Below are 11,001 nucleotides of genomic sequence, written 5' to 3'. Positions count from 1 at the left end.
AGGAAATTCTTGAGTTAGGATGGTTCTGTAATGGCCAAATTTCTATCTTAAAAGTTAAGATAGGATTTTTTCCTAAATGCAGTTAGGAAACATGCTTCTGTAATACCAAAAATCCTAAATGCCATCCTAAACTGAGATAAGATAAGATTTCATAGTTAGGAAGTTTATGTCAAAGATTCTAGAGCTCTGTTCTAGAATCTTTGGTTTCTGTAATGAGGCCCCTGATTTACATTTACATCATAACATTCCGTTTAGGATCACAAAGGTGGCTAGGCAACACCATGATGCCATAGAACATAGCACACTTTTGTTCACTTTTGCTTGAGTTTGTGTAGATGTTGGCTGGTTTCAGGTTTTTTGATATTGAAATTCAAACTGATTTTTGACGATCTGATTTTAATGTGGTTCTGCTGGTTTTTAGCCTGCTGCCTGACAGCACGGCAGGATGAAGGGAAAAAAATTAAGAGATGCGTCAAAAGATACGGACTGGTGGAACTAAAAAGAGAACTGAGGGCTTTGGGAGTTCATATCAAAGTCAAAGTCAGCTTTATTGTCAATTTCTTCACATGTTCCAGACATACAAAGAGATCGAAATTACGTTTCTCTCTATCCCACGGTGAAGACAAGACATATTTTACCAATTTAAGTCCACAGACAAACATAACATTCAAGTAAACAAAAAAGTAAGTAAATAAGAGGGCACATATAATAATGAAAAAAAAATAAGAGCAGCAAAATTTGGTTTAAATTGTGCATAGACAGTCAATAAAATACTAGTGCAAAGTCAGGCCAATAAAAGGCTTGGGTAGTTCTGTTTGACCTAAGTAAGAAAGAAAGTGACATAGTGGTGCAAGTTATGTAAGAGCAGCAGATGTGTTGTGTTTTCAGGACAACAACAAGTTGTAAAGTGTACAAGTGTGCAAGTGTGCAAGTGGAGTAGTGCACGCGGCCATTGTGGGTCCAATGTCCAGGATGTTATGTAGCTGAGGGTGGAGGGGGGAGAGGAGGGAGAGAGTTCAGCATCCTTACAGCTTGGTGTATGAAGCTGTTGGTGAGTCTGGTAGTGCGGGAGCGCAGGCTTCTGTACCTCTTCCCAGAGGGCAGTAGATCGAACAGATTGTGAGCGGGGTGACTTGCATCACTCACAATTTTGGTCGCCTTGCGGGTGAGGTGGGTGGTGTAAATGTCCTTCAGGGAGGGGAGTGAAGCACCAATAATCCTTCCAGCTGTGTTCACTATGCGCTGCAGGGCTTTCCTGTTGTATTCAGTGCAGCTTCCGCCCCACACAGCGATACAGCTGGAGAGGATGCTCTCAATGGTGCCTCGGTAGAATGTGGTCATGATGGCTGGTGGAGCACTTGCTCGCCTGAGTTTCCGCAGGAAGTACAGGCGGCGCTGAGCTCTCTTCGCCAGTGATGCAGTGTTGGTGGTCCAGGAGAGGTCTTCGCTGATGTGCACCCCCAGGAATTTGGTGCTGCTCGCTCTCTCCACCACAGCACCGTCGATGGTCAGTGGCAGGTGTTGGGTGTGACCTCTCCGGAAGTCAACAACAATCTCTTTGGTCTTGCTGACGTTCAGCAGGAGGTTGTTGTCCCTGCACCACGTGGTCAGATGGTCGACCTCCAACCTGTATTTGGTCTCGTCGCCCTTGGTGATGAGACCCACCAGAGTTGTGTCGTCAGCAAATTTCACTATGTGATTGTTGCTGTAGGTTGCAGTGCAGTCATGCGTCAGCAGGGTGAAGAGCAGCGGACTGAGCACGCAGCCTTGGGGGGCCCCTGTGCTCAGTGTGATGCTGCTTGAGGTATTGTTGCCAACACGTACTATTGATGAGGACGTGGATAAGACTAAAAAGAAAACCAAAAAGAAACTACAAAAGCTCCTCATAAAAGAGCTGAAGAAAATCGAGGACAACAAAAAGGGACTGGAAAATAGGGCTTATAATGACTACACTATGCCCACGGATACCCCTGAATATATACTATCTGCTCTCACTGAACTGGAGGCTTTGATAGTTTACATTGATGATGACGTGGATGAAGCTCAAAGGAAATACAAAAGGAAGAAAGAACTACAAAATTTTCTAATAAATGAGCTAAAGGAAGTCGAGCACGGCAAAACTGACCTGGACAACCAAGATTACAAAGAGACATCAACTATGCTGATGGAGATCCCTGAATCAGAGAGAAATGAAGGAGAAGCCTTGCTGGACAGTCTAGTGGACTCGACTCTGGGTGAGAAGAATACCTGCTCACATTGGTTGTAAGAAATAACCTAGCATCACCAAAACCCAACTTGAGCAATAAGCGGGCTATGTAAAACGTGAGCTCACATTTAAAACATCAAAATGGTTCAGCAGTTAATTTGAATAAAATGCTTCTTCAATTTGTTTTCGCCTCAGAAGGACGAATGAAAAGGAAGAGAAAGAGAGAGCATGGAGGCTGGACGCTGGAGGCAGGAAAGAGGAGGCGAAGCGAGAGGCCTGTGTCTGGAGTCCCCTACAGATTCACAAACGCTCCGTCTCTAGGAGGAGGTTTTGTGTGGTAGGACAGCAGCCAACGGGACAGACAAGGACAAGGACCATCATCAACAATTAATAAAACCAAAACCAGAAGCCAGACTTCTGGTGATCTTCACTGTTTCTCCTCTATTCATTTTTCAAATATTCTTTAGGACCAAGGACCAGGGAACGTATGATCCCCCTATATTTTGATTTGTTTTATAAAATGTACATTTTATCTGTTAAGATTCAAGTTCAGTATGCAAAAATGTTGTTGCTATTACTGAACATCACCTTAACCAAATTCAACCTCTAGAATGGAGAATATAACCGTATGGAGTTAACACTGATGAGAAAGTACATGAAACTAGAAAGAAAAAAAGACCAAAAAGAAACTACAAAAGCTGCTAATAAATATAATTTAAATATGACTTGTAGTGCCAAATGGGGACGTATGATCCCCCTATATATGTATTAATTTTATAAAAAGTAGACTACATACCGGTATACAGTAATTTCCTGTGTATTAGCCGCATTGTATTAACCGCAGGACAGTGTTTTATGCAAGTTAAAAATAACAAACCATAAAAATACCATATTATCTGCCCCTGTGTATTAACCTCATAGCTGAAGAAATTTTGCAAAAGCAATGTGATTTCAATGATTTCTCTCCCAAAAGTAGGTTTGGAGGCAAAGGCAAATACTTGTTACATAAGGCAGAAATGGCTGATACTTTCAGAGTGATGTTGTAATATATTAGTCATAGTAAACTGTTGTCTGTTTAACTGTCTGTGCTTGTGCCAATTGTATTTAAACTAGATGTACCGCAGAGCGGTACACAACATGACCGCCGCCCAGTCCAGCACATTTTTTCCACAAAAAGAAATCACGCTGAAAGGCCTATATGATTCTAACTGTCTCACTAAATTGCATCATCCACACTCAATTCTCACTGGTATCTGCTAGACAACAAGTACCAAAACATGATTAGTTCATAGATTTCACATGTAAAATTCATTTTATACAACCCCACCTCCAACTTGCCTGTTCATAATTCTCAGAAATTCTTGATTGTTTGTGTTATGTTATGTGTGTGGGTGTGTGTGTGTGTGAGTGTGTGTGTGTGTGTGTGTGTGCGTGCTTGTGTGTGTGCCTGTGTATGTGCCTGTGCATGCAAGCGTACATATGTCTACTGTGTGAGTATGTGTCATACGTATGATTACTGTGAATGTATGTGTGTGTGTGTGTGTATCTGTTTGTGCACATGTGTGCACATGAAATGGGTTAACATGACCCCTGGAGGCAAACATACGGAAAAAAATGGTCATCCTAGGCCCTACAGTTCTCAAGATATTCACAGAGAACTGTGTCTGCCCTACCCTCCTTTCGGGGGGTCCAGTCCAGCGGGGGGGCTACAGATCAAAACGAAAAATGACGGTTCCATGCTATCCATGTGGGGGTACATGCCCACCAAGTTTTGTGTACCCCAGTCTTTCAGTGTCCCGGGAATCCTTGTTGGTGTACGTCCCTAAATGTACACATAAATTATTTTATTGTAAGGCCCCCCATGAACGAAAGTACACAAAACTTGGCATGCATTCGGAGGGTGTCATAATGATCCTACACTTTTAATTTCATGCAGTTTTGACCTTGTCAGCCAGAGATATTGTGATGAAAACACCTAATTTTTTGCTTTTTAATTTTTAACTAGGTGGCGCTATACATGAAATAAGTGGTAATGGGATGGGTTGACATGCCCCCTTAAGACCAACATACATTAAAAAGGTGGACCTCCTAGGCCCTACGGTTCTCGATATATTCACAGAAAACTGTCTCTGGCCACCTACAGGCCAGTTGGTGTATAGTAACATAAATTAATTTATTGTGTGGCCCCCCATGAACGGAATTCCACAAAACTTGGCGTGCTTACAGAGGGTGTCATAATGAACCTACACTTCCAATTTCGTGCAGTTTTGACTATGTTAGGTCACAGATACCTTCAATTACAACACCTCATTTTTACTTTTTTGTGTTTAACTAGGTGGCGCTATACATGAAATGAGTGGCTATGGAATGGGTTGACATGGCCCCTTGAGATCAACATACAAAAAAAATGGTCCTCCTAAACCCTACGGTTTTCGAGATATTCACAGAAAACTGTGTCTGCCCTACCCTCCTTTCGGGGGGGTCCAGTCCAGCCGGGGGGGGGGGGGGGAACGAAAAACGATGATTCCATGCTATCCATGTGGGGTTACATGCCCACCAAGTTTCGTGTACCCCGGTCTTTCAGTGTCCCGGGAATCATTGACGGAAATTTGGGCATGCGAAAAAGAAAAAAAAAAAAAAAGAAAAAAAAAAATCTGACTAAACCTGTATGCCGCTTCGCTGCGCGGCGGTCATAATAATGGTCACATGCTAACAATGGTACAAGCTAACATGTACTGTAAGCTAGTGTAGGGGAGACTATAGCTAGGAGTAGGATATTACTCTGAGTGTGCTTGTATGACTGCATGTGATGTGTGTGTACCGCTGCCTCACCTGGGGTAGCCTACCTGCACAGCATGAGGAAGCGTAGGTCCTTCTTGGCCTCCGCCAGGGAGCATGGCGTCTCTGGAGTCTGGCGTTAAAAACAAGACAGGTGGTGAGAATAGTAAACGAAAATATAGGGGATTAGTTTTAGTTTGAGTTCAACATGGTTATGGCTTTGGGGATGAAGCTGTTTTTGAGTCTGTTTGTTCTGGAATTGATGCACCTGTAGCGCCTTCCAGAGGGCAACAGGTCAAACAGATGGTGGCATGGGTGTGTAATATCTGTTGTGATGATGTTTCTTGCTCTGCTGAGACAGCGAGTGTTGTAGATGTCAACCAGGGTGGGGAGGGGGCGGCCAACCAGTTTCTGTGCAGTCTTTACCATCCTCTGCAGCTTATTCCTCTCTGCTGCATTCAGTGCAGCTGGTAAACCACACCGTGATGTTGTATGTTAGCAGGCTATCAATGCAGGCTCTGTAGAAGGTCTCCAGTCCAGCAGCTTACTGTCCAGTGTGTTCTTCCTGAGCACCCTCAAGTGGAGTCGTTGCTGGGCCTTCTTGGTGACTGCCTTGATGTTCTCGGACCATCAAAGGTCCGCAGAGATTTTGCGAGAAAGCAGTTAGTCTCTTTATACTGAAAACAATACCAATTATTATTTTTTATCTTGATATAAGATTATTAACACTTAGTTGTATGCTATTAAATAAGCAGTTTTGCAGTTTACAGACAACTTGTAAAATGTATGCTGTTATGCTGCTGCTTAGCCTATTCCTATATCATTATCTGTAGACCTGTCTGATGATAGAGTCTACAGATAGAGTCTGTTCACGGTCGAATTTCTTTCCCAGTAGCCTACACCCCTGCAATGCCACACCACATTGTGAATAGCCTACGCAGCAGCACAAAAAGTGGGCTTCACACCAAGGCTTTCTTATTTTGTACCATAACAATGCAAGACGACATTTCCCGAAATGCTTAGCTCATATTTAGGAAGTGCCAGTCCCCTGCAGACTGTCTGTGGGTTCTCGGTGATGGGAGGGGGAAACTGGTGCTGATGCAGGACAGCAACGCCAGCAATACTTTGCGGTGAAACTCTGGAACAGCCGCTGCTGTTTGTCGACTAAAGAACCAAAATAGCTTTACCTCAGTTCTTCCATCCGATGATTGTTACATTTTTTGATTTTAAGTAATCCTTAAATGATCGAATGTCATGGGATCGATTTGTAACTGATAGGAATGGGTAGTCGCAATTGAGTTGATCTATTTGTTGGATATCGCAAATGGACGGCGTGTACTGATGCGAGGATAACGGGCATTAAGAAGACACACCAACATTCATGCATCGTTGAATTTTCTGTAAAGTTTATTGGGATATCTGTCCGCAGGATAGACTGAGATGGCGGATGCTGCCGAGTGCGGTGTTAAAGTAATGTGCCGTTTCAGGCCATTAAATGAATCCGAAATCACAAGGGGAGATAAATACATACCCAAATTCAAGGAGGACGACACGGTGGTTATAACAGTAAGTTGCGATATATTTTATTATTTTGCCAAGACTATTATTCTGGGCGATTGTGAGATGTTACATGGACCGATGTCCAAACCACCAAGCAGGGCGTCGGACGGCTGCGTTCTTTTTCCCAGGCGTTACGCATAGCGAAAATGTGTGAACGCAGCAAGTCGTTTGGCAAACACATGGTTTGGTCAGCAGATAGACCGATACATTACTGTAAATAAAGTATGTTAGGTTATTAACTATGTGTTTAGATGCGTTTTGAATATTGCGCTACCTTGAAATGGCTTATTCTGGATTTGCCCTCGAACCTGTCATCGTCTTTGTGTTACCGATGGAAAATTGGCCTGTTTGATTTAATGCTTCGCACAACCTTGCCGAGTACATTTCGTCATGCAGTATTAGGGTGACTATATTACATAAGTGACAGTCTGCCCAATATTTTTTTATGATACTCTGCTATTTGATTTTGAGCCATATATGTTATTATAATTATTGCCGGAAGCAATCATTGATTGATATGCCAGCAATTTCTTTCGTGTGTTAACGTTGACGAAGGGCTTTCAATGCAGTCATTTCAAGAGGCCGAGAAATATAACATGAGTTGATCACTTCGACTTCGACTATTGCCTCTTATATCTTAGAGCTATAAGGATGGAAGCCTACATCGAGGTCTCTCACTGTCATATTGCATCCTCATAAATTATTTGTTATGCTCCTTCAACTAATGGCGTGGGGACTCATTGTGTTTTGAATGTATGAGTTGTGTTCTCCAGAATGCAGCAACATTATACTGTTTGTTTAATGTTTTCAAAAGGTGCCTTTACTGTCTGTTTTACATGGTGGGTCCTTATTGGCCTGTCTGTGGATAGGCTAGGATATACAGTATAGCGTGAGCAGTAGCATTTCTTGATGGATGACTTTCCACTTTTAGAGAGATGGTTCAGGTCTTTACATTGCCTGGAGACTAAGAGTGTCAGCAGTCTTGTAAGCCAGAGGACAGCCGACAGGCCCAGTTCAGTATTCAGAGCATCTCTGAATTTCTGCCATTTGTTATGGGAGTACTGCACATGTGATGAAGTGCTGTGGTCTGATCCAGTTTTCTAATGTCACTGATGCTTATCCTGAAAAGTAGGCTTGGTAGTTGTTTTGAGCAGCTTGCGTGTCTGGCTCGACTGTGTATGTGTATCCTGTGTGTGTGTGTATGTGTGTGTGTGTGTGTTTGTGTTTATGGTAATAGTTGGAATGTTCTCAGTGGGTTTTTTTTTTCTGCAGACTTCATATTGCTCCTGCGTCAGCATTTAAGCGTACTGAGATCAGCGTCTTTCTAGAGTAATGTTTGGCAGAGTGGATGTACTTGATATTTCACCCTTGATTTAAGGTGTATCGAGATCGGTGAGATATTGTCACTTAAACTAAAGCTGTTACTACAATTGGTAATGATGCCAAGACGAATCCAAGCATACCATTATCCATTCTCCATCCAGATCTATGGCATGTATGTGTGTGTGCACTGGTTCATTTCTCAATTAATTAAATGCATGATTGCAACTTGCAGTTAAGGTGGAGCCTTGGGAATCAATATCGGTTTCCTTTCTTTTAAAATGCATCATGTCAGTGATTCCTGAAGCCATGTGTGAGCCAAGTGGGGAAATTATTCAAGAAAACCCTAATTAGTGGATTGGTTTTTCCGATGGAGAAGTCTATGTGTGGCTTGTTACGTCCCTCTTGTGGTCCCATCCCAGCTGTTCAAGCTTGTATGTGGTTGGGATGTTATAGGCTCCCTTTAAATTAGGATACGACTTTATGAAAATAGAAATGGAAGGCTCTGTATTTTGCTTTCACGATGTTCTAAACCTCTGTCTTTGAACCCAGTGCTAGTCCTGCTACAGGAGCGTAGGCCTACTGTAAAGCATGGATCGTGTTTGATATAGCAACTCTCAACCTCTCTTTCTCTCTCTCTCTAAGGGAAAACCGTACGTCTTTGACCGGGTCCTGCCCCCTAACACCGCCCAGGAACAGGTGTACGATGCCTGCGCCAAACAGATTGTCAAAGGTCAGTGGTAGCGTAGTTGAGCTAGCGTGCAGTAGCCTGACAAGTTGTGGGTTCAATTCCCAGCTTCCACTGTTGAGCCCTTGGGCAAGGCGCTTAACCCTTAAAGGTGTAGGTTTTTGAACATTCTAAGTTCCGCAACAATTGAAGGTTCTAAAATTCTATGTTGAATTCAATGAACCCAGATATTCTTTAGAACGTTCATTTCCCAACATTCCCGTCACACCGGTGTGACGGTACTCCTTTAAGGGTTAACCCCAATTTGCACCAGGGACAATGTAGTCCTTTGTAATAGAATTGACATATGTAAGTCTCTTTGGATGAAAAGTGTCTGCTAAATGAATTATGGATGTCTGTGATCATTTCTTTTTTGCCTATGACTTATCTTTGATAAGGTGAATGCTAATTATTTATTCATTCTCTTATCTTCAGAATAAGAGTGACTGAGGGAAATGTATTTTTGTTTTCAGATGTCCTGGGAGGCTACAACGGGACCATCTTTGCCTATGGGCAAACCTCCTCTGGGAAGACCCACACTATGGAGGTGACCATAATGAATAACATCTGACAACATAACCCAGTTACAGCACTCATGTAGAGTACTGTACTGTACTAAAAGAGAGGACCTAGGCAATAGGCATAACAGTTAACCAGCCTACAGCACTAGACTTGAGTCTAATTATACATACTTAGGCAATACTAAAAGAGAGAAACTTAAGCAATAAGCATAGTTACAGCAGTATCACAGACTTGAGTGTAAGTATTGTAGTTAGGCAATACTAAAAGATAGGCTAAAAGAAAACTTCAGTAAGGATCTCCACTGGAAAAGAGCTTTAAGTTCAGGATTAGTCTTCATCTTATCTGTGTCCAGGGCACAAGCTCATTAGTATGTCCTTAGCTGGCAGGCAAAACGGTGAACTATGTTGGCTGCGTTTATGTTTGTTGAGATGTGTGATGCTACAGTTGCTCCTGAGCTCATCTAGTCAAGTCAAGTCACTTTATTTGTATAGCACATTTAAAAACAACAGAGTTTACCCAAAGTGCTTCCCAGTTCATGAGGTTGGACAGGCCCAAAATAAGACGAAAAGAAACAAATATTTAAGGAGCTTCTATTACAGTCACTTCCTATAAGAAGTGGCCCTGATGTCTCCTTTCCGTCTTCAGGGCAAGCTGCACGACCCCCAGCTGATGGGGATTATCCCTCGTATCTCCCATGACATATTTGACCACATTTACTCCATGGACGAGAACCTGGAGTTTCACATCAAGGTGAGTCGAATGAATCTGGTGAGTCATCTCTATGCCTTTGTGATAGAGATGTGTGATATTTGGAGAATTTGCTAACAAACTTGATGGTCTTGTCTTCTTCGTTTCAGGTCTCATATTTTGAAATTTATTTGGACAAAATAAGGGACTTGTTGGATGGTAAGCTCTTCATATCTTCTGAATTGTTGACCTTGGTGTGTGATGTGTCTGCTTGAGTTTGATTATAATAATAAACATGATCCCCTGTATAATGACGCTATATTATTATTTTTTAGTTTCAAAGACAAACCTGGCTGTGCATGAAGACAAGAACCGTGTGCCCTATGTGAAGGTGAGCATTGCTGTTTAAAGGAAGACTTAAGCAGGATATGGCACAGTGTGTTATTTCAGTTTAGGTAGTGAGAATCTCTTTATTCCACGATTCAAAATGACAGTATCTAGAAATTATGAAAACATTAAGAAGTAGATTATATCAGGTCATTTACTACATATACACATATACTGTATGATAACTTATAGACACAGTATATCTCATTCTTAGATAAACAGGTTAGTATAAGATCATGTGAACATGTGTACAGATGTTAATGTCGCAAACATGCTTCTGTAAGATTGCATAGAGATGAAAAGTGAATGAAAATGTGTTCCTGCAGGGTTGCACAGAGCGATTTGTCTCCAGTCCTGAAGAGGTGATGGATGTCATTGATGAGGGAAAAGCCAATCGTCATGTTGCTGTCACAAGTATGACTTAACTCTCTCTATCTCTTTAAAAAAAAGTATAGATGGGTAATTTCACGACCAGGGTATGAGCTAGACATTGTCCACATGTCTGTGTTCCTCAAAATATGTTGCATCTCTGCATTTTTTCCCAACACAACTATAACATTGGAAGTGTAGAAATCTAATCTAAGAAATGACAAGTTACCATGAGCATTTTTATCCTTCAATTGATTAGATTAAGCAAAAAATAAAAAATAAAAAATAATAATGCTATTCCAAGAAGGTGTCATTTCTAGACCTTGTGAAACAAAGTGTATATCCTCTTTGTGAAAGTACCCATGTTTGTATTTGTTAGTGATTTAAAGGGGTTTAGGTGGGTTGTGGGATATCAGACTACGGCATTATGACTGGAGATGTTTTT

General features: G+C 41.9%; 2 protein-coding genes across 2 annotated transcripts in view; both read left to right on the top strand.

Annotated features, from left to right (window-relative positions):
• The first annotated feature begins 309 nt into the window (after window positions 1-309).
• On the top strand, window positions 310-2,601 carry LOC121698765. Its single transcript, XM_042081111.1, has 3 exons — window positions 310-527; window positions 1,825-2,234; window positions 2,402-2,601. Exons 1-3 carry the CDS (start codon window positions 400-402, stop codon window positions 2,545-2,547), a joined length of 684 nt encoding a protein of 227 aa, XP_041937045.1. The 5' UTR covers window positions 310-399; the 3' UTR covers window positions 2,548-2,601.
• Window positions 2,602-6,053: 3,452 nt separating this feature from the next.
• The window catches only part of LOC121698811 (kinesin heavy chain-like), a 26,075-nt gene continuing 21,127 nt past the window's right edge, over window positions 6,054-11,001 (top strand). The window contains exons 1-7 of the mRNA XM_042081216.1: window positions 6,054-6,550; window positions 8,510-8,597; window positions 9,065-9,138; window positions 9,759-9,863; window positions 9,971-10,019; window positions 10,136-10,191; window positions 10,514-10,601. Of these exons, the coding sequence (XP_041937150.1) occupies window positions 6,425-6,550; window positions 8,510-8,597; window positions 9,065-9,138; window positions 9,759-9,863; window positions 9,971-10,019; window positions 10,136-10,191; window positions 10,514-10,601 (586 nt within the window). The 5' untranslated portion in view covers window positions 6,054-6,424. The remainder of the gene's footprint in view (window positions 6,551-8,509; window positions 8,598-9,064; window positions 9,139-9,758; window positions 9,864-9,970; window positions 10,020-10,135; window positions 10,192-10,513; window positions 10,602-11,001) is intronic.

This window comes from Alosa sapidissima, chromosome 23, assembly GCF_018492685.1.
Source record: "Alosa sapidissima isolate fAloSap1 chromosome 23, fAloSap1.pri, whole genome shotgun sequence".
Taxonomy (NCBI): domain Eukaryota; kingdom Metazoa; phylum Chordata; class Actinopteri; order Clupeiformes; family Clupeidae; genus Alosa; species Alosa sapidissima.
This window is presented reverse-complemented; position numbering and strand designations above follow the sequence as displayed.

Excerpts from the sequence above, each read along its gene's own strand:
- LOC121698765 (XM_042081111.1), top strand. The coding sequence starts at position 400 with ATGTGGTTCTGCTGGTTTTTAGCCTGCTGCCTGACAGCACGGCAGGAT. Across the intron at positions 528-1,824 it reads CTGAGGGCTTTGGGAGTTCA|TATTGATGAGGACGTGGATA; the intron begins TATCAAAGTCAA and ends GCCAACACGTAC. Across the intron at positions 2,235-2,401 it reads TCTAGTGGACTCGACTCTGG|AAGGACGAATGAAAAGGAAG; the intron begins GTGAGAAGAATA and ends TTTTCGCCTCAG.